The sequence below is a fragment of the Mytilus galloprovincialis genome, chromosome 9 (assembly GCF_965363235.1).
Source record: "Mytilus galloprovincialis chromosome 9, xbMytGall1.hap1.1, whole genome shotgun sequence".
Lineage (NCBI taxonomy): Eukaryota > Metazoa > Mollusca > Bivalvia > Mytilida > Mytilidae > Mytilus > Mytilus galloprovincialis.
The window spans coordinates 57040482-57064094 of record NC_134846.1 but is presented as its reverse complement, the minus strand read 5'-3'; the positions used below and the strand labels follow the sequence as shown (position 1 = coordinate 57064094).

The 23613-nt window shown below is 32.9% G+C and overlaps 1 protein-coding gene and 1 long non-coding RNA gene across 2 annotated transcripts; one reads left to right on the top strand and one right to left on the bottom strand.

Moving 5' to 3' along the window:
* Positions 1-33: 33 nt before the first annotated feature.
* LOC143045393 (uncharacterized) lies at positions 34-12582 on the top strand. Its single transcript, XM_076217853.1, has 9 exons — positions 34-484; positions 2099-2649; positions 3285-3439; positions 4092-4225; positions 8250-8400; positions 8785-9519; positions 9872-10087; positions 10740-10948; positions 12019-12582. The coding sequence occupies exons 1-9, from the start codon at positions 151-153 to the stop codon at positions 12558-12560; spliced, it is 3027 nt and encodes a 1008-aa protein (XP_076073968.1). The 5' UTR covers positions 34-150; the 3' UTR covers positions 12561-12582.
* Positions 12583-19919: 7337 nt separating this feature from the next.
* Positions 19920-23215, bottom strand: LOC143045391 (uncharacterized). The gene is made up of 3 exons (XR_012968945.1): positions 23057-23215; positions 21018-21124; positions 19920-20501 (listed from the first exon to the last, which is right to left on the bottom strand). It is a non-coding gene; the product is annotated as an uncharacterized LOC143045391 (long non-coding RNA).
* Between the last annotated feature and the right edge of the window lie 398 nt (positions 23216-23613).

The following is a 23613-nucleotide window of genomic DNA, read 5'->3' as shown; positions in this document are numbered from 1 at the left end:
ATATATTTGACAGATTTTTATTATTAAATTATACATTCACAATTTTTACACCAAAAAATCAATGAACGAAGTCATCAGAATGTTTACATATTTCCCATTGCACCGTAATAACAAAAGGGACGAAACCTTGCAAAACACCGGCAGAAAAAAATGGAAAAAAATAAGAAGCAGACGAAAAAATCTCTCTATCAAAAAATAGATCTCGAACACGTTTTCAGCTATCTCCAAACCAATGAGTATCCTCCAGATGATCGTTACAGCAACAGAATACACAGATCTAACCTAAGACAAAGAGCTTTAGATTTTATCATTGAAAATGGCAAACTTTACTCACAATATTATTCCACTCCCTTTCCATCGACTTGTGATAATACCAGTGATACTGACCATCAGAAAAGTGATAAAAAGTCATTAAAAAGACTGGTACTGTTTTCCAATGACGATAAGTTGCAGGCCTTCTATGAATGCCATATAAGCGAAGAAGGTAAAAATAGAATAAGACTTCACCATTGAGTTCAGGACCTTCTCGCTGTGTTAAAGGGGAACTAGCTGTCAAATTCACATTCACCAATTCGATTCAAATTCTCATATTTGATTTAATATAATGTAAAACATTTATCTGAATTATAAAAAGTCTAAAATAAACAATTTACAGGGCATGGGATCGATAATATGTTGCTTTGTTTTGTGTGTACATGTATGTCTTGATGCCATCTAATTACTTTTGATTTAACCTATGAAAACCTCTGATGGTCGAATAAATAATATTAACATTAATATAGATATAAATAGATAGGGAACTCATGCAATTAGATTTTTTTATGTCTGTTTAATTTCATATTATTATATACATTTGTACATTAAAAAAATATATTTTAAAGAATTGTTTTTACCTGCATAATAATCTATAAGAATGATAATTTGTGGATCAAAACCTGTCAATCAATCTCTTTCAATGTTAACATTCTTTTCCTTCGAATAACTCAACACGCACAGTTCATGTGCTATCCATCTCTAGCTACATGTAAGTGGTTAAATTGAAGGTCACATGAATACAGATTCAATGAGAATTCATCATCAATGTTTCTTAGCTTATTTGACAAAATTGAACCATACTAGCTGCTAAAAGGGAATTATAATTTCACTATTCAACTTGCATTAGCATGATTAATGATTAAAAAATTATTTTTTTTAGATTTTTTTTATATATGCATTGTATCTCCTAGCTAGAGCCCCTTGAAAGACCCATTGGTGGCCTTGTGTTGTTATCTGATCTTTGGTGGGGTTGTTGTCTCTTTCACACATTTCCTTTTTCGACTCTATTCCAGTAATAGCAGTAGATGACAGTATTGGGTTCTTTCCCAATGAGTTGTTTTGGCCAGTCTTGTAAAATTATGTAAAACAAATTATTTTCATTGAAACTTTAATGCAACTTAACCCTGTCTACAAAAAGGTCTAGCTGGCAGCACAACTATTAAATTTTCCATTTTCAGATTTACAAGATGAACTAATGGGGTCGGCATAGTCAGAGTGTATAAATCCCTTTTTGAAAATGCACATACTACATTGTACTAAGGTGACCAGACACAGGCTCTTTTCATTTTGCTTTTCTAGTTATTTTACAAAAATGTATTTTCTGCAGTTCCAAGAGCTCTATATAAAACCAAGATTATGTATACTATAGATATCAGAAAATGCACTGAAAAGGGCTTTGTGTAGGGAATACAACGATGATTTTATGGTAATTAATGCTCCCAGGGACACAGTGCGTTGTATAAATCTGATAAATCTGAATTTAGATCTAGATTTGTCACGTTAGAAATTTAACAAAGTTTACAACACTTGATATTTTGTAAAGGGTTCTTTGTATTTAATAAGTATTGACCAGTTGCATGTGTTTAAGTAGTTATCATACCAAGTTTGTTTGTTTGTTGATTGTTGTTTTTTTGGGGTGGGGGGTGGGGGTGGGGGGGGAGGTAAGAGTGTTCCTGTGATAATTAATTTAAGAAAAACGAAATGGACTTAAGAAATACCATATTTTTTCATTCATGAAGCAAAAACATAATATAATAAAAATTTATTGATGAATATTTTGTAGGTCAACATCATGGTAAAAACAGAACTGTAGCACTGTGTAAAGATAAATATTATTTTCTGTGTATGATTGAGATGGTTAAACTGTTGATCAGGAACTGTCCTATCTGTACTTCAAGATTAGATACAACTAACATTATCACAATGGAGCAGGAAAATGACATGGATATATTGAATATGTTATATGGTGAAAAACATGACAACCATGTATTACAAGAAATGGAAAACTTCAGAAGTTATGGAAACAGTGATAGTACAATTGAATTATTTTCAACAAACACAGACATCGATGTTGATCATAATGAAAATACCAATGACATCAGCCAATCATTGGAATTGTCTTTCAGTTGTAATAATGAAATAAAAACTGTGCATGAAACAGACCTAGAAAGCTCGAGCTCTACAAAACAAAATTCAGCTGTTGAGAAGAGTTGTATAATGAAAAATGAGCCAGATGAGGAGAGAAATGAAGAAGTTTTAGAAAATGTGGATAATAATGGAGTAGAAATATGTAACCTTGAATCTGATGTTGAACCTGATTACTTTTGGCATTCTGTAAGATTATTTAACATGTCATTCAACACAATTTATACTATCAGACTATTGGCTGTTTAAGAAAAGTTACCTGAGATCTTTTAAGTCTTTGCATATGAATTTTTATGTGTGGTTTTAGCAGTTAACAATGGTTAAGATATTTTGAAATTCTATGAGCAGTGGGGCTTCTGTGAAAATCCATTCAAAGATCTCAATGTACTTCCTTTCTTTTAAAGGCAATTCTTTACAAACATTACATGTTCCTGAGTCTATATACTTCACTTGTCGGAATTAACTAAGTAGAATAAAACTTAAAAGGTCACATCTGAAATAAACAAAGACTTCTCTTCCATATAGAAGATTATATGAAAAGGTGTTTTGATGTACTTTAAAAGTCTAACATATTTTCCAAGATATTTTAACTACAAGTACATGTAACTTTTTCATTTTTTTAAAGATTTTTTTTTTACTATTTTTATTTAGTCATACATACAATAAGTGAAGATATCAGTTTGATGTACAAAAGAATCTATTAATTAATTGTTGATTTATATTTACATTACTTTTTAACTTTCAAAGCTGAATCACTCGCCAAACTACAATGGCAATTCATTGCATTTAATTCAGAGTTTTTCATGAGATATTGATATTTCCAGGTTGAGTTATGTGTGTTGGGACCATATGGCTGCCAAGGAAGACAGAAGTATGTGATGATATTCCTTGACCTCTATTCTATGTGGCCAGAGGTAGCAATAATAGATACAATTTCACCAGACATTATTACCATGGGTCTACTTGACCTTGTTTGCAGGTACTTTAGTTTAGTTTTGTGTTAAAAATAAATAAGAAGATGTAATATATGATTGCCAATGATACAACTCTCCACCAGTTGCAACATTATTTCAGTAGAAAAAAATTAATTCTTAAGCATGTGGTTCAGGTTTTATTTCATTATAAATGTAGACCCTAGTTACTCCTAACTTAGTACTCTTCATCTCTTTTTATTCATATAAACACATAGTTTTTCAAAGTCTGGAAATGATAATCATTTGAACCAGAGCTTCAGGCCTTGCAGTCAGATTATAACACTCAGACTGAGAATTTGACAGAAATCAACCAACCAAAATACTGGATTTGGTGTTTCGGGCACAAAGTCTGTACTCCTAGTACCATGTAAAGTTTATGACCAAGGACTCATTCTGCTGTCATAAATGTTTGGTGCTTGGCATTATAAAATATGTTGTAGCACATCATTTTCAACTCACAAATCAAGATAGGAGTATGACAGTTATTTTCCAGATGTTGTAGGGATTGTGATTCTTTGATTGGCTAGTCTAATTTGGTCTTTTGAGGTAATTCTGGACAGCATTTGACATGGCTTTTCCTTTTTCTGAAAATAAAATAAACTAGGTAATGAGACAACAAAGACATAACATGACAATTTTTCCTTCTTAATTTTTCAGATACAATGTAATGACAAGGTTATACCTTAGAAGAAGTTTATGTGGAGGATTATCACTTTTAACACCTGATGTTCAGCTTTTAAAGTCAGCTGATTTACACATAGATATAGTGAAAAAAGATGTCCATTATTCAGGTACGCTGTACAAAAGGGAAAGTATTATATCTTACAAGTGTATTATATTTTATTGAATTAAAGGTTTTTCTTTCCTCACAACTCTCTGTGTACTTTCTGGAATTTTATACCACACAGAAAAGATTAAAGAAGCTGTTTTAAATTTTACTGATTACGGATTTTTATGCAGTTAAGCTGCATTATGCGAGCACCCTAAATTTGTGTTCTACCCAATAAATGCTGAAATACTTGCCATTGTTATTATCTAGCTCGCTACTATGTTATATATAACTAATTGAACACTTTTTTAATACTTTTTATTCTGGATTACAAAAAATATGACCAGAAAAAACTTAAATGATCGTCGATTTATCCAAAAGTTTTGAAGTTACACATAGGAAGTAGTGCTTATTAAGAATCCTTGTGTAGTTCATTATGACTTGTGCTTTTAGCTAAGATGTCAAAGAACAATTGTATGAAATATTTAATCGCCGAAAATCTCTTAAGACAAGTAGTTTAGATTTCCCAAATGGCAAAAGTCGTAGGGATATTGTTTGTCATCAATACGTAGTACAACTACGTCAGTAGTATATTATAAAATAAGTTCATGCTGTTGGCGGCAATTTCAAATTAGAAAAAGAAATTTTCGTAGCTTTTGAATTTGGAGGCAGGTGTGCAAATTAGCGGTGGTCCGAGGTCCGCGACCTTCCACTTTTGCAAGAGGAATTTCGACCAGGATAGTTGGTTTCTATAGCTACGTCCGACGTAGTCACCTTCCACTTTAAATTACTTTGCAAACCTTCCATGCAAGTCACCAAAGTCTCCAATTAAACGAGCTAAAAACTTATTTTTATCATTATTATTCATGACAGCGATGTTCATTTTGTTCAACCGCTAGCTTTATACAGAAAATCGCCGACAAATGTTGTATAAATTCGAGTAAAATTGTATCTGATTGACAAAAACAACATTGTAAACACATAACAATGGCGACCGTGAAGACAAAATTTTACAATATCGGATCCGATTCCGGAAGCGGATAAGGATAATTCCGGATTCGGCGATCAATTACAAAATAAATCAAAGCAGGTGAAAAAATAAATCTATGCATGGTAAATGAATATAAACACTAGAATTGTAAACCAAAAGATATATGTAAAAGAAAGAAAAAGCAGAAAAATATTTTATACAGAAACTCAAAATTACTTTTTGACAAATTTTAATTTAAAAATCCAATACAACGTAACAGCTGGGAACAGAATATATTTAACAATATACATGTTCATGGTCACAGTCTAAATTTTCTTTATCAGTGATAAATGATGATAATGCATGTGAGATGCTTTTAAAGTGTAAACATATTACTGCAATTTCGAAGGGTTATTTGTTTTTCTCAATTTTGAAGGGTCAATTAATGTAGCTGAAAGTTTCTTTATTTTCACAAATAATGCAACTATATTATATATACCTAAATGTAAGTAAATCATATGATATATAGGTGGCATTCTTTGGGCCACTCTACCCCCTCCTGTTTGATAAGGGAGCTACCATTTGATTTTTATGGGGGGGCTAGGATGAAAAATTTTGTCCTGCTTTTTTTTTTTAGTTGTAATCTCTGTCCTGCCTTTTTATTTTTTACTCTATTCGGTCCTGCCTTTTTTTTTACTAGTTATCCTGACTTTTTTTACACAAATTGTCATCCTGCCTTTTTTTTTTTTACCAAGTTGCTCATCCTGCCTTTTTTTTTTACTCAAAACTCCTGTCCTGCCTATTTTTTTCAAATTTCATCCTAGCCCCCCCATAAAAATCAAATGGTAGCTCCCTAACTTGGAAACGGTCGAGCTCCCCACCCCTAAACCATATGAGGGGCAGATCCAGGATTTTAGGTTAGGAGGGACGTAAACTTAAATTTTCGCTGAGCAGAGCGAGGCTAAAAAAAAATTGAGGTAAAATTATCGGAATATTCTTTATTAAGCTGAGAACAACCCATGCTTTGCAAATTTAAGGGGGGTTCAAGCCCGCAACCCCCCGCCTGAATCCGCCCCTGCATATATTCAAGTATAGGACAATATTTTAAATAAAATGAAATATAGGGGGAGTCCCTGGAGTTACCCCATCCCCTCCTGTTTGAGAACTTGGAAACGGTCGAGATCCACACCCCTTAACCATATATATTCATGTTTGTGACTATATGAAAAACCAAATGAAATATAGGAAGAGTCACTGGGGGTCACCCCACCCTTCCTGTTTTAGAGTTTGAAAATGGCCCAGATCCCCACCCTCAACCATATATATTCATGTATGGGACAATATAACAAATCAGATGAAATATAGGGGGAGTCCCTTGTGTCCCCACCCCCTCCTGTTTGAGAATTTGACACCCGTTGAGATCGCCACCTCTTAACCATATATTCATGTACGGGACAATATAACAATTCAAATGAAAGATAGGGGGAGTCCCTGAGGTCACTGTACACCCTTCTGTTTGAGAACTTGGAAATGGTCAAGATCCTTACCCCTAAACCATATATACTCATGTATGGGACAATATAACAAATCAAATATAATGTAGGGGAAGTCCCTGTGGTCACCCCAACCCTCCTGTTTGAGAACTTGGAAACGGTTGAGATCCCCACACCAAAACAATATATATTCATGTATGGGCCAATATAACTAATTAAATGAAATATAGGTGGAGTCCCTGGGGTCAACCTACCCCTCCTGTTTGAGAACTTGGAAACCAATGAGATCCCCACCCCTAAACCATATATATTCATGTATGGGACAATATAACAAATAAAATGAAATGTAGGGGAAGTCCCTAGGGTCACCCTACCCCCAGTGGCGGATCCAGAAATTTTCATAGTGGGGGCCCGCTGACTGACCTAAGAGGGGGCCCACTCAAGTCACGCTTCAGTGATTCCCTATATAAGCAACCAATTTTTTTCCCAAAAGGGGGGCGGGGCCGCCTGCCCCCCCTAAATCCTCGGCCTACCCCTACCTGTTTGAGAACTTGAAAACCGTTGAGATCCCCACCCCTAAATTATATATATTCATATGTATGGGACAAAATAACAAATCATTTACATTTACTATGGGCAGGTCAGTCAGACCTCACCTTTGATCCCTGTTGTAGTGAACATTTGTCTGATTCGTGTCTCATAACTTTTGTACTATAGAACACAAACTCAGTTTTCTTTCCAGGGAAACCAGTCCATTCATACTATTACATCTTCATACTAAGTCAACTTGAACTTCTAGCAGTCAAATAAAACCAAAGTTAACTACCAAGTAGAACAACTGCAATCATTGGGAACTTGTACCACTGCAGACTCACCATAAAAAAAATATACATTGATATATGCATTGCTTTTGAAACTTTGATAACATATAAATTATTTGCCTTAATAAATAAATCATTAGATAGACATGAATGTGCTATATATGAATGTTTAATGTTGAGGCAACGTTGCCACAGTTTTCATAATTACGGTTGCCTTGGTTTTTGGTTAACTGCCTTCAGCGCTTACAGCGCTTTGATTTAACTGAAAATTTTAGCCCCAAGGACCAAAATTATACCAACACGCTAAAACTTTATACCACTGTGAACCCGTGGTCCTCAAAGGGCCTGGAGAATTCACTGCTTTCATATGCACATCATTTTCTTTGTTTAATGGCCCCACAAAAGTCAACATTAAGTTTCATGATCATGTCAGTTTCTCAGTACTTGAAGTATTAGGTTATTGATATTTAGTCTATTGAATCCTTCTTACATTTACATATCAACCTGATCATCTTGACCTGATCTTGACCTAATTTTCATGGTGCAATGATCAAAATTATGTTTTTGTGATACAATGTACATCTAAATTTTTTTGCTATTGTTTATAATTTCATTTTGTTACATCTTTTTGAATTATGCGATGATAAGCCAGAAAATGAAATAATAAATGGTCACCTTTTGATATTATTGTAAGTAGGTAAGCAACAAAAAAACGCTACTATCAGAATAATTTTATACCGGTATTTATAAATCTTATTTCAGACGAGATTTGGATACTACTGAAGAACAAGGTTTCATGTTTTATTAAGAACAATTTAGACTGGCCATGCACATTATTATTTGCCATTATGCCATTTAGAATTGCATATGATGATCATGTTGATGGAACCTGTAATCTTTTTATCAAAAGAAGGTATAATATTTTTCTATTTTCTTAAAGAAGAGTATTTAAATTTATTTTAGTTATATATCTAATGTAATTAGATATTTTGGTTTAAAAGTAAATAATATATATATTGAATTCTTGTTTTGATGATAAATTTTATTGAGCAATGCTTTTTATCTATCAGAATAGCTAAAAATATTGACAAATTTCAACATTTGTTAAAAAAGAAAAAACAAGAGATAAACTCATCACCAATTAACATGATTAAAATTTCCAAACATGATAGGAAAAGTGAATGTCAAATCAGAATTATTGAAATTGTATTTACCATTTAAGTTTAAAATCTGGTTTGGTTAAAGAGAAAATTGTGTGTTAATTTATTAATTATGATATAAATCTACTTTACTTCAGACAAAAAAAGGAAAATGAAGATGGATTTCACAAATTTGATAGCAAGCTTAAAAAATTACTCAGCATATATAGATATTGTTCAAATAAGTCAGTGAATCTGGGTGACACAAATGACAAGATCACCACAGATATTATAACTGAGAGGGAACTTGATTCTGTGTCTGAGAATCTTTCAAAAAAAGAAGCTAACGTGACTGAAAAAAGACCTTTAAGATATTCAAAAGACAATACTGAGACAACAAAAGTGGTAAATAATAATGAAATTGTGAAATCTTCTCGTAAAATGGCAACAAGAAACAAGAGAATTGATTACTGTTCCCTATCATCAGACAAACAGACCACAGATAGTTTTAAGACTAAGAAAAGGAAAGTATCCTCTGTTGGTACTATATCAGAACATACTAAAAAGTTAAAACCAGTTTCAAACAGAAAGAAATCTAATCATGAAGATGCAATGTCCAATAACTGCATGATTGTAGAAAATCAGAGAGAATCATTTGATGACAGTTTAGTTATGGAACAAAATTTTTGTAAGGATGAAGATCAGGCAACTTGTCACAAGAATGGTTCGGTAGAGTTTAAAGATAAAAGAACAGAACATTCTGATAATTCAGAAAAAGGGGAGCAGAAGTGTATGATAGATAATGTGCAATCTAAAATTTGTCTTTCCAAAAAGAATATAAACTCAAATCTTGTAAAAGCACATTTACATGAGGAGTCCAATGCTGACCTGAGGTAATACTTTTTAGGATTTATGCAGCCACATTGTGTCATGCAATAGAGGGTTTACTATACACACTTGTACAAATGTTGTATGAAAAATCACATTTACATTAACAAGTTAAACATGTACACCATTAGATTTCTGATGTCAGAATAAATTCTCAAACTAAAGAAAATTTAAACAAATTGTATATATATTTTTGAATGATGCATGGACCAATATTTCTTATAGTTCTCTATGATAAAATATATATCGTCCATGTCTTTATTTTGTCATTTCAAAAAAGTGAAAGAAATATTAATTTCTTGCTTGCTTATTTTAAAAAAAGATTTAAGTAGAATTATTTAACTAGTTTTATTGTAGTTGTGATCTTAGCAAGAATAACTGCAGGACAGTGGAAGAAATGGAAAATCACACACTAACAAGACACCCAAAGCAGCAAGTAAATTGTGGTAAAGATGGGAAAATATTTACTGGCAGTAAGGAATCTGTTAAAGAAAATAACAAGACTAATTCCCAAGGGAAAGATTGTAAAACAAAGAAGTTAATGAAAGCTCACAGAAGATCTCTCACTTGTTTGTAAGTGTGAATTTATTTACATCCTTTAATGCTTCAAGTTATGCCTTAAGAATATAAGATACCATTTAGATCCAGCCATGTATATTCAATATTTATTCAAATGAAGGAAAATATAAGCGAATTGAAGCCAGGTTTTATCCTTACATTACAACTTCGTATCAATCTATCAAATAACATCCTTTGGATATTCTTAACACATATCTTTTTTTTACTTTCTGATATTTAACATATAATCAACTTGTATTGTAGTGTTCAAAATACACTAAAAGGTACTTCACATATTTTGTTAGAAATTTGTGCTTCACTAACTAACATTGCAGACCTTTGATGATGTTTAAAAGCTGTGACGTTGGATCAATTTGAATGAGGTTCCAAAATTACATGAAAACATACATTTGAGGCCATGTTTTGTTTTATTTTTAGGAAAACTATTGGCAGATCTAGCATAGACCACATAAAAAATACTACCAAAATATTTTCCTTTGGAACCAAATATCAGTTTATAAATTTTGACCTGAATATATCCATTGCTCATTCATGTTAAACATGGAAATTGTTGATTGCCAGAAAAGTTTTTTGTATATCTTGAAGACTTTGTCTGTTCTGAATATAAGTTATGAATATATACATGTTTACTTTTTTCTACTTGTAGGTGTAGCACCTGTGGAAAGACTGTTAAATCATTTTCTCTAAAATCTCACCTGAAGATGCATTCTAACCCTAAAAGATTGGAATGTCCTCATTGTTTCAAAGGATTTTTTACTGAAGCTGATCTTACTGCACATATAAACAATAGACATGCATTTATTTCTCCTTCATTATTCAGCTGTACTGTGTGTAACCAAGTATTTACTAGAAAAGGTAAGTATTTTAAACAACTTTCCACACTTAGTCCATTCGATGTGTAATTTTTCTTGTCAGTCATTTGCTGTCTATCCAATATCTATAGTTGAAGGGGCAGTACCAAGATGACCTGTGTTTTGTCATCAAACTTGGACTTTGTAATATAATAGAGTAAATAACAGAAACAGAATGAAAAAAATGATAAGTTAACCCAACAAAAATGTAAGACAAAAACGGAAAACTATAAGGCCAATTCATAAAGAGTATTTTCATATTAAAAACTGACAAAAACAAAAGCTTTAAATCAGCAGCACAGTGGGAAAATAACTGCCTTATTCCAAAATGTATAATATAGATTTCTACAAAAGCAAGAAACTTTTAATGTCTTATTTGTTATAAAGATATATATTTTGTTGAACTACACATCCTTACAAAAAATAATTGTTGCCCTAGCATGTGAGCAATGTTGTCAAAGGCAATAACTCTGAAAGTTATTTAGAATTTAGTAAACATGATTATTTTCACTATAAGAATGCACCAAGGCAAAGGGCACATTATGTGTTACCCTTGTTAAAACTTTTTTCTATCAGTCCTTCTGTCCATCCATTTTTCATTTCTTTACTCTAACCTAGGTTTTTCTCATCTGATATTTATGAAATTCATACACAATGCTAAGAACCACAACACACAGACAGAGTTCGAATTTTCGTAGTGAGTCATTTATTGAGGGGAGGCATTCATGTCCTCAGATAAATTTTTCTTTTATTCAGATATCTGTGAACATACTCCTTTTTCCAGCTGTAAGGAGTAGGATAGTTTGAATAAAAAATAAGTAGTAATTTCCATCCATTTCAAAAGTCAGCTTGTTTGCTAAGACATATAATTCATTGGAATTTTAAAACAGCATACCATGTACCCTATATATAGTATAATGGATACATCTTTTGTGTTGCTGTATAGAATTTTATTTGTTTTGTTGCTTGTAATAAATTGCCTTCTTTTTTGCCAGCACTAAATCTAATGCAGATTTAGTAAGGGTAAATAAATATAACAATGCTTAATATTTGGTTAATTATTTTATATTATAGGTTCACTTAAGCGACATGAACAGGCCAGACACCAAAATTTAAAACTATACCAGTGTGACAAATGTGGAAAACGTTTTCACAGAAAGCATTACCTAACCAGCCATCATAAAATCTGTCAGCAAACAGTTAAAGAGGAAATACAAAGAACTAGCAGTGAAAATGGAATTAGAAAAGATAAACTGAAGCGTGAACGTACAGAGTCAGCAAGTGGAGATAAGACATTGATAACCAATCATAAAAAAGGACGGCGTCAGAGATTGAATGAGAAAACAAATCCTTTGACTAAGCATAATAAAGATACCAACATAGTGACAGAACAGAAAATTGACCTGAATAACATACCTCATTGTTCTGAAAACGATTTGTCATGTATTGTGGATGTTGAAAAGTCAAATGTACAGGAGATTACCCATTGTGTTATGTATGAGACAGAGTCTGGGACAGAATATCATATCATTTCAGACGATCCTAATAAACCTATAGATAGTGACACTATAGCTGCAATACAAATGCTGGCATCCCTTAAAGAAAAGGGACAATAGATTATTAAAATATGTTCCGATATATTGATTTAAACTTGATAACTCATAATTTCTACACATCATCAAATCATAAAACATTTTCAAATCAAATCGAATCATATTTATACTTCAACTACGGTAGTTGTGTTTATTTCCATAATTATAGTCTATATTTTGTGCGATGTCAATTTCAACATGTAACACTTTCTCCACAATCAGAGGTTCATTAAGAGGTGGAAAGAAGTTTGAAATTTTGTGTTACAATTTAAATAGCTATCAATTTATTAATTTAAGTTTCAGTATGAAAACAGTATTAGGTCAATGTCAAAAGCTTGTCTTACTTAAGTTTCTCAGCCTTTTACAAAAAGGTTATATTTTTCTGACATTGACCTTATATTGTCAGTGTTCTCCCCAGATATTTCATTAAGAATCCTGGTAAACAGGAGAAATACCTTCTAAAAATTAATGTATCACATCCATAACAATATATATAAGAAAACCACTTCAGATAGCATCACCTTACCATGATGCTAAAAGGCCCCAGGGAGAACACTGATTCCTTCAGTGTATGTTGTTATCATTTCATGTTAGGGTGAAGGTTGGCACCTGTTAAAAAATTTAAACCAAATGCATTAACCATTCAGTATACTTACAATAAATCTTAGTCGTAAGTTTTTTTGAGAAATCAACTCCTGTTGTTCGGTGGTTGCCATTTGTTGATGTAGTTCATAAGTGTTTCTTGTTTTTGATTTAGATTAGACAGTTGGTTTTCTTGTATCAATGGTGTTACACTAGCCATTTTGGGGCCCTTTATAGCTTGCTGTTCAGTATGAGTCTAGGTTCCTTGTTGGTTTACTGTTACAAATTGTGACTTGGATGGAGAGTTGTCTCATTGGCACTTATACCACATCTTCTTATATCTATATTATGAACTAGAAATTATATTGGAAACAGAATGATATTGTATTGTCAAAACAAGAAATAATACAATGGATAGGACACACACTTCAAACTAACAAGTTAAAGTGATAACTTTCTTTATCACAGAAAATAATTTAGTGTACCTGGTGGGACAGCATACATGCAACTTTTTTGCCATTTTGAATCCAATAGAACTTTTAGGTGAACCAGAATTAAATCCAATGGTAAGAATGCAAGACTTAGTTTCAGATATCCTCTGTTAAGATGTTATTTCATCTCTGAGCTTGTCAGATTTTGGGAATGTTAATCTCAGATGTCTGAGTCTGAAATAGTGTGGTCTTATGGAGCTGCCTTTGTAAGATTGTACTAATTTCTCATAATAGTCCAAATGTTTAAAAACTTAATATAGATTTAATGAAACCAAAGTATTTCTTGGACAGATTGACACGACAGTGACACAGTCCAAGGATTTTTGGTACTTACTGAGCAAGACGTGGAGACAAAAAACTTACACATTTCTAAAAGAATGGGAGTATCGGCACCTTTCCCTGATTTCTTGAAATGATAAAACTTTTCTGAGCATAATAATGACAAACACGGTCTTAAAGTTTTCATTTGAAGAAACATGTTTAGTTGTGTTTTGTAGACGAAAAAAATATGAAGGCATTGAAGACCCCAATATTGTTTACTGTTCATCTTGTCAATAGGTACGGAATGACATCCCGCTTTCGTCTTGTCTTGTCTTGGTGCAGGTGCAGGTGCTGAGGAATGACTAAGGCATGCTGCTTTTTTCAGCTGTAATGTTGTCAATAATGTTTAAGTCTGAGATTAGATAAGATTAAGTGGAACTAATTTGACCATTGTTATGTAGTTTTGTTATCATTGATACATTCCATTTCCATTGAGCTTGTTTCCTCTGCTTTCTTAAGTGATTAAAACCACGGGGACTCAGTTAGCAGATACATTTTTTTTATCTATTTTTTTTTTCATTCTTTTTTTTTCATATTTCCTGTCTATTTGTATTACATTATTAAAGTTTTTAACGTTGGAAAAAAAAGTAGGATTTTTCAGTATACAGATATGGATAGTATACTGCACATCGCTAGAAAACAAAAATATTGATACCAATGTTAAAAACGTAAATAATGTAATACAAATAAACAGGAAATATGAAAAAAAAGATTGAAACAAGAATGTGTCCCCAGTACACGAATGCCCCACTCGTACTATCATTTTCTATGTTCAGTGGACCGTGAAATTGGGATAAACCCTCTAATTTGGCATTAAAATTAAAAAGATCATATCATAGGGAACATGTATACTAAGTTTGAAGTCGATTAGACTTCAACTTCATCAAAAACTACCTTGACCAAAAACTTTAACCTGAAGCGGGACAGACGGACGGACGAACGGACGCACAGACCAGAAAACATAATGCCCCTCTACTATCGTAGGTGGGGCATAAAAACATAGATTAAAAAAAAGTATCTGCCAACCGAGTCCCTGTGATTAAAACTATTGTTTAGTTCACATGTGTAAGTTTCTTATTAGATTTAAGGACTAATTTTTAGATATTTGATATACAGTTGTAGTATCATTTGCACATCCCGTATCCATAAAGATTATGTTGCCCTGCCCCCTCAGTAAAAGATGTAAAAATATGTGTATAGTTTACAAAGAAAGTTTTTGTTTAAGTCAAGGGACCAGTTTTGAGAAGTCAATAGTATTTGGTATCCAGAATAGCAAATGTATGAACATTCGAATTTTAAAGAATTGCTGTTTTAAACTTCGACTGTTGAATTATCATATCAATATGATTATATACAGATGAAACATATCTCTGTAAACTATTATTTTTTATCCGATTTTCTCCATATTTACTTCCTGCATCCCATCCTAAAATCATGTTATCTAGCTTCCATTATCTCTTTACAACTTTATTTTCACAACTCAAATTGTATAAAACGTCCTTTTTACTGATTATTTTTTGGGGTTTAACGCCACTTTCAGCGCTTTTGACTATTCAGTGGTGGCCGGTTTTAATTTGATGAGGAAACAGGAATGCCCAGAGAAAAGCATAACTTTTGGGGAACAAATGACTATGCAAATCAACCGTAAGATTGAAGGCTAGCGCACCTGTCATATGTTGGGTTCGAATTCACAACCTCAGTGTTGAAAGGCCATAGGTACAGTAGTTATAAAACTACATAGACCACTCGCCCACTGTGGACCCATATATGTGTTGAGGTGCTATAATGGTATGTTTAACCATGTTACTGGTGGTTTTTTTCCGGTGGTGTCGTACACCATAACACGACATAATGGTTTGTTCATCATTTTAAAGATTGATGAGCTTTGACACCAAGACGGGGACCTACCATACATTTAAACTTTGTAGTTCTAAGTAGTATAATTTACAGACGACAACTGCCATGACTTTTAGTAAGGTTAATATATAAATCGAAATTATATTAAAGTAAAGATCGTAAAAAGGTCTACAATTCTAATTCATGAAGCAGATTTCTATGAGTTCATGTTGTTTTATTTCTAAGCATTGATTTCACCATGTGAAGTTGAATGAAAGCATTAAAACAGGAACAAGATTAGTTGAAAAAAAGACAGAAAACCCAAGATAGAAAAACGGACCAACCAGTGGATTAATGGCATTAATAGTTGATTGTTTAACGTACAGTGGCAAATGTATTATGCATAATCAGAGCAAGGGTACATTTAACAATACATGATTTATATTTTTAATCAGCTTAAGAACACAAAACCCCTTAAGACTTTAATTTGTTGTCAAGATTTTAGAGTCAGATTTATTGTTTATACTTTAAACTGAACACCACATTGTATATGTGTCATTTTTTTAACAATACAAGTCATCAGGAAAATTAGCTTACACGTACAGTATGTACAAATCTTCAGATAGCTTTGTTTTTTAATCCTACACTGAAAGTAGTCATCGTGAAAAAAACATGCAGGTTGGGTGTTTTCAATGACGAACCCAGGTCATTCCTGTTGACCTCATTTGCGGACACAAAGCTTAAGACATGTCTTATAAGACATTACTCAACTCTTTAATATGGTTATTGCTGACATAATCTATGGACAAAGTTGTACGGTGGCCATAAGCCGAGAACCATACTTTTTATCGTATTTCGGCCATGTTGAAGCCACAACAAGGAAATTGTGCTCAATTCCGGGACAACTGAAAAAGAGTGCAGAAAGCGAAGCTTGAACAGAATAAAGTTTCCAAACATAACGCACTATCCGAATTTGATTGTCTTTGATTCATGCTCATTGCTATACATGTTTGCTTCACATCATATTATTACCAGTTAATACAAAATGATACAATATATCATTCTACATACGCGAAACAAAGTCTGACATAGAAAAATACAAACAAAATATTCGAATAATGTTAGAAATTACGGGGGAAATCGATCGTGAAAGTTGTCTCTTTTAACTTTACCAATATGATAGCAGTAGTTCTGATATTCAGAATATACTATGAGTCTTATGGCTCCAATGTAATACATTGATTTGGATACAACACTTCTTTCCTCACTATTCACTTCCGACTGTAGTTGCACATATAGACCGATTATCATCACTGCGATTAATGTTAATCTTCAAAGGTGTGTAATAAATTCAAATGGTCCATATATAAACAAATCAAAATATAGGCACCGAAGTATACCCTCTTAAATGTGACACTCTGTTTAATTTATCCCACGTATAATACGGTAGTTTAATGTTTCCTTTGTCGAATTTCTTTACCATTCTTTTCTGACTACCCAAGAGTATAGCTTGGAAGGATTGTTTTGACTCGGGGAAGATGGCTGATTTTGGCTTTTGAACATTTTGCACCTTTGTTCGAGGACTTTCAGATATTTTTTTGATTGAATAATAGTCACTATGTATTTCACTTCTTGGATCATACCTTCGTTGTGATTCTCTGCTGCATCCCCTAAATGTTATATGAAATAATTCTCCGTCTCTACTTAACGCACTATCAATACTTGCTGCACTCTTTCGTCCTGGTGACTTTCGACTGCCAAAGGTCAAATCGGATAGTTTAGTGTTCGCTCTTGCACGTGAGCTAGCACGTGAATTTGGTTCTATGGATGGAAATTTATCTTCGTCAACCTTTTCATTAACACTAAAGGCGACTTTCTTCGCAGACTTCCTTTCACTTCCTTGTCTCTGTGGCATACCTTCAGACCGTTCGCTACCTTGTCTCTGAGGCATACCTTCAGACCGTTCGCTACCTTGTCTTGCCGGCATAACCTCAGACGACACGCTAATTAGTCTGTCCGGCATAACTACAGTACGATCACTACCTTGTTTGGCCGACTTCCTCTTTTCACTGTTTTGTCTCTCAGGTCTACCCACAGAACGTTCGCTAGCATGTTTGGCAGACTTCCTCCTTTCACTGTGTTGTCTTTCCGACCTCCCTACAGACCGTCCACTGCCTTGCCTCTCTGCTTTAATCACAGACACACTTGTAACATGAGCAGGAGGTGACTCAATAATTGGCATATCTACCGATGTCCTTTTAGACGTTTGCTCTTCGATTACATCCTTATCAGAATAATAGTTCCATGCCTGATACTTTTTACTTTTTACGAATTTATCTCTCGAGTCGAGCAAATTGAGATAAACAGATAAATTTTTCTCCTTGCATGAAGCAAACGGAATTGGTTCCACTGGATGTGGCCTTAGTCTCCGTCCAAGTAAACGAATTTTTTGCGTGTCCATTGGACACGTCGTCACAAAAGTTTTATACCGAACAACCTTTTCTTGTGAGACCATCAAGTCTTTCCACGTTGCATATGTCTCATTCAAGTGTCAGTTTGAATGCAGCACATTTTATGCCTTAAATTTTTGCTCCATGATTGAAAAATCCGTTTCAATTTGTAAAAAGTCGTATCTTTTCCTATTTGAACTTGTCACCCGAGATAAAAGTTTTAATAGTTACCATTTTATTAATTAGTGTATGCTATGGTATAATCGGATCATAATAGATTATTCGTCCAGACTTTATTCATATCTACGTACAGTGAAATGTATGGATGGATTAATATTGTTTCACTCTTACAATAGAAAAGTACCCATAAATCGAACAATTTCATTGTTAATGTAAATGTAAAATGGCTTCATTTTAAGGTGGAAAATAACATTACCATACACAAGTTAAACGGTCGATTTAAGTTTTGACAAATTGCTCGTTTGAAGTGCTAATGTTTTAACGATGTGATCATTTGATTTAATAACTTTTGTTTAACTTGAAAATTGACGGTAATAAATAACAATTTGTCACGTGATAACATGACTGTGTGACTTTTACAAATTGAATTCCTTTCCTAATATACTTTTATTATATCAGAGACATATAATACATGTATCTGGTTATAATAACACTCGTTTTATGCACGCATTTATAATATTTTAGTGAATAAAAAGAGATGAAATAATCGTCAATGAGGCTTCAATCATTCAACAAGTTAGAGTCAGCAGGTATATTGAATAAAGAACAGATTTTTTTTTATAGAGGTAGAAATAGTAAGAACGAATGGGGAATTCCGATGCATGTTTCCAGGCAACTCTTCTGTTTGCCCCTATCCCATATGGCTGAAATGACCATTACAGGGCCTATTCAGTCCTTTTAATAAGAGTTGTTTATATTCAACAGCGGCTGAAACCAAGTTACCACAGAACTAAACTGTTAACCTACCAAGATGCACGAATTTCAGTTAGCAATGATAAAATTATTTTCTCTTTTCTTTTATTTCTTCTTTGATATAGTAGACTAGTTCAACCCATTTATGAGTACTTACTACTTTTTTTTATTAGAAGTTCATTGCTTGAGCCTAAAATTAGTAAATGGACTTCTGATCACTTCTTCTGCTTATATTGATGAATTTCAGATGGTAATTATATTGTTAACTGCTATTATTGTTTAAATTTTTTTTTATTGAAATCAAACTGATTAACTCATCTGACCAGCTGACAGAAACTGAGGACAGAAAACATGCAGTTATAGAGTATTTTAGCTCTAAAGTCTCTAAAAAGTAAACATGGTAAAAGACAACCCTGATGTGAAAAAGTGACAAATTGCATCGAACTACTGGCTACACGATGTTGTTTTTTTGTTCGAAATCGCTATTTATAACTATAGATATATATTATGCTTGATAATTATTTATCCAGCCCGTCTAAAAATAAACAAAACAAAGAACTTGTATTTTATAAATTGTTATTGTTTAAAATTCATCCGTTTTATTCTTACGCAAACTGACGATACCTCAAGGGTACATGTCCGTTTTGACAGTTTTCGTGCAACACTAATGATGAATAGCTTTTGTATAATAAAGTAATACAATACATACCGGTATGGGTCAATAGGTTTATATTTAGAAAACGAGTGGGTGTTTTTTTCTTATAGTGTAGTTAACATCTTTCCGATCAATTAAAAGTCATGGCGGATTGTTGTCGAAATAATGGAGACATTTTGCTATGTGTATTTAGATGTTTTGCTTCTCGGTACATTGATAAAACACTCGAAGAAGAACCGAGGAAATGGGTGACTGTCTTTGCCATCCGTGTGTGGATCGGTTACATAGTGGACGCAGTAACATTCATTATTGTGTGGCAGAAGATAGGACTTCCGGATTGGTTAGATAGCTACAAAGTACCTATAATAGTATATGTAGCCGTATTATTGACCTTAGCTATTATTTTAACTATCATTGTTGTTATAAAGTGGGAACTTATTGCTGATAATTATCATCCAAAAATATGGAGGCTTATATTTATTGTGTTTAAAGTGACAACTGGTATACATGCTGGATTTATATTCTCAATATCTAACTGGGACTCTGTGTATGGAGTAGTAACATCAGTAGTCGCTATTATAGATATGATTCTCTGTAGTTTAGAGATCTTAAGAGTGTTGTTTTGTTTCTGTGACTGGTGTCCGTGTGCCTATCACCCTGATGACCGTTTATCATGTTGCTGTTTCAGTTGTTGGCACTGTAAAAAGAAAGATTATCAAACTTCTAATGCTGGAAACTGTTGATATATTATTGTCTTTTTATTCTTATCTTGAAGCTATTACCTTTAATATTGTTATCTACAATCTTATCCAAGCTTTAAACTGGAAATTGTTAATGTTTTATTGTTCTTTCCATCTTAATTCCACGTTAGAATTACTTAGATATTAAACTATATGTTTTACTTTACAAGTAATCTCATGTCATATTTATTACTATTTATTTGCATCAAGGATTACTATACATATCCTTGTTTGTATTGAAAATAAATATTTGTATTATTTCATCTTTTCACTATAAAATGATCGCATTGGAAGTTGGATGTGTACTTTTTGATATTGTAGTCTTAGATACATGATTTTTTATAAATCGTTGTTGGTTAGCTTTCAGCAACTGCGATTACACTCAGATCTGTCTTTGTGTCTTTTGTTATTGTTTAGTTTAGTGTTTTGACGATAAACATATATAGTCTTAAATGCGTATTTTTTTTACCGACCTGACGAATTAGTTGTTGAAAAACAAGTATCGAGTTGTCTTTCTTGTGACATAAGTGAATAGTCTGTTACCGTTATATGTCCGTATAGTCGGCTATAAAATGCCCCACTGAAACATATAAAATATGAAACTTACAGTTTAAGAAAAATCACGGTCTTATTTACATCAAAACAATTTACGTTGAACACATATGCCAGTCATGAACAAATGAAAACCACTTAACTACAGCCTCCTGACTTGGGACAGGTACACAAAGAATGGGATGGGATTCAACATTTTTGTGAGTGTTCAACCCTACCATAACCTTGAACGGTTGGTACCAGCACAACATAAGATTTAACTATGAAATCGGCTGAAAAGGACTGAACATCAGATCGATACAAAGCAGAAAAAAAAAACATCAAACAAAAACACAGATCGGACGTGGCAGGGTATTTATCCATTCCTCATCCCTAACAACAAAAAGATACCATGTACAGATCTGGGATTTCTAGAATTACTGAAAGCTAGTTCAAAGCCAATAACAACAAATACAAAAAAAGAATCAAATACTACGATGTCATTTAGTACACATCCAACATCCAATGAATTAAGTGAACAGACGAGAAAAAACATTACCTTGTGCAATGCCAAAAATAGGTAGCGACAGATAGTTATAGTACAGTGAAAGTACATACATTGCATGTGTTTAACAATTATATTCAGTATGGTTTTAATTTTCTGAAAACATTTTGTAAAAATGTCAGACGTTTCGACTTACAGGTATAAACAAATTTATTGGTGATAAACTTTTTAAATAGATATTCGCTACTTTTGTCTTTTTGTTATGATTTTTTTGTCCTGATGAGTCAAGCCCATTTCAACTGATGCGAACAGTCTGTTATTATACTGTGTTGTTACACTACTGTCTAAGATTAATGGGTGGGGTGAGCTCTCAAAGATGTGTTTAACCCCGCCGTATACTTTGTGTGTCTGTCTGAAGACAAGGTACCTGTAATAAAAAATGTGATGGTATGATACTTTTAAACACTCAAGGAGATGGATTATACTTGATTTTCATATGATGAAGACATAATCTTTCAATCAATTTAATTGAGGTCTGGAGCTGGCAAATCAGTAACTGCTTTAGTAGTCCTTTGTTTATTTGTGTATCATTGTCATTTTCCTTAGTTTCTTATTCTGAGATCGTACTAACTACTAGGACTTCTTTTAAACAGAGTTTTACTTTGTGTATTGCTGTGTGTTTCTTTATTCTTCATTGTCTAGAGGTATAGGGGAGGGTTGAGATCTCACAAAACATGTGTAACTCCGCTGCATTTATCCGTCTGTCCCATACCAGGAGCCTCTGGCCTTTGATAAAATTGAGAATGGAAATGGGGAATGTGCCAAAGAGACAACAACCCGACCATAGAAAAAAAAATAAAAAAAAAAATAGTCTTGTATGCTTTTAAATTTTAGTTCATTTATATTTTTTAGAGTTTAGTATGACGTTCATTTTCACTGAACTAGTATTTTTATTTAGAGGTTAGTCAGGTGCAGGATTTTCTCACTGCGTTGTGAAGACCCATTGGTGACATTCGGCTGTTATCTGCTTATTTGCCGTGTCGTTGTCACTTTGGCATATTCCCCATTTCCATTTTCAATTTTATTATGTTGATAAAAACGATAGTTTTGTTTGGCCAATTATGGTACCCATTGCTGAGCACAATATATATATAATCATTGCTGAGCACAGTATATTTATAATCCTTTATAACAAAATAAAACAAAGACATAAAATTATATTAAAGTAACCCAATCAAATGTACATTTTTTTTGTAAAACAGAAAGTAGAACACTGATTGATCTGAAAATGTATCACACGGTATGGTATAACTTATTTAAAATGGGCTTGGCGACTTATACCAAGAAGCTGAATTTGATGAACAGAAATTCACGACAGCAATATGTTAGGGACAGAGGTACAATATTAATGTAAACCAGGATACCCCTCCGTTGGAACTTTACCGAGAGAACCATGTTCTATTATTCTCAACTCACCAGTTCACTGTTAGTATCTTCAAAAAACGCGCCCTTGTCAATCAACCATTGTATATGAGTCTATCACTTCTTTCAAGTGTGTAATTTTAACATTATTTCACAGACGAATTGATTTAACAACTTATATTGTTGTTCACAAAATTGATGACAGATAAATTAAATACTTATATACTTATCTGACGACTGTGTGTACGTGTTATTTTTAATTATCAAATGGATTTAATAATTTACCATTGAAAAAAAATCACATGACCTGTCATTTTTATTCATATTGTTTATTATTATATTTAACATATAATGATTTATTATGTCACAGCGGCATGTGTGCCAAAAATTATGTTTTATTATGATGGTAAGTTTATATAGTCCAGCTAAAGTTTATTTAATCTTTGTATTCTTAATACAAAAACCATAAAACTGACCCTAGATCTGTCACGATCTGATAAAGTAAGACCAGGTTTAAAACAATATGCACACAAAACGTGGAGGGCTTGATTTTTTATAGATTTTTTTTATCAAGATTCACAGTAGGACAGTTTGAACTTTTGTATGTGTAC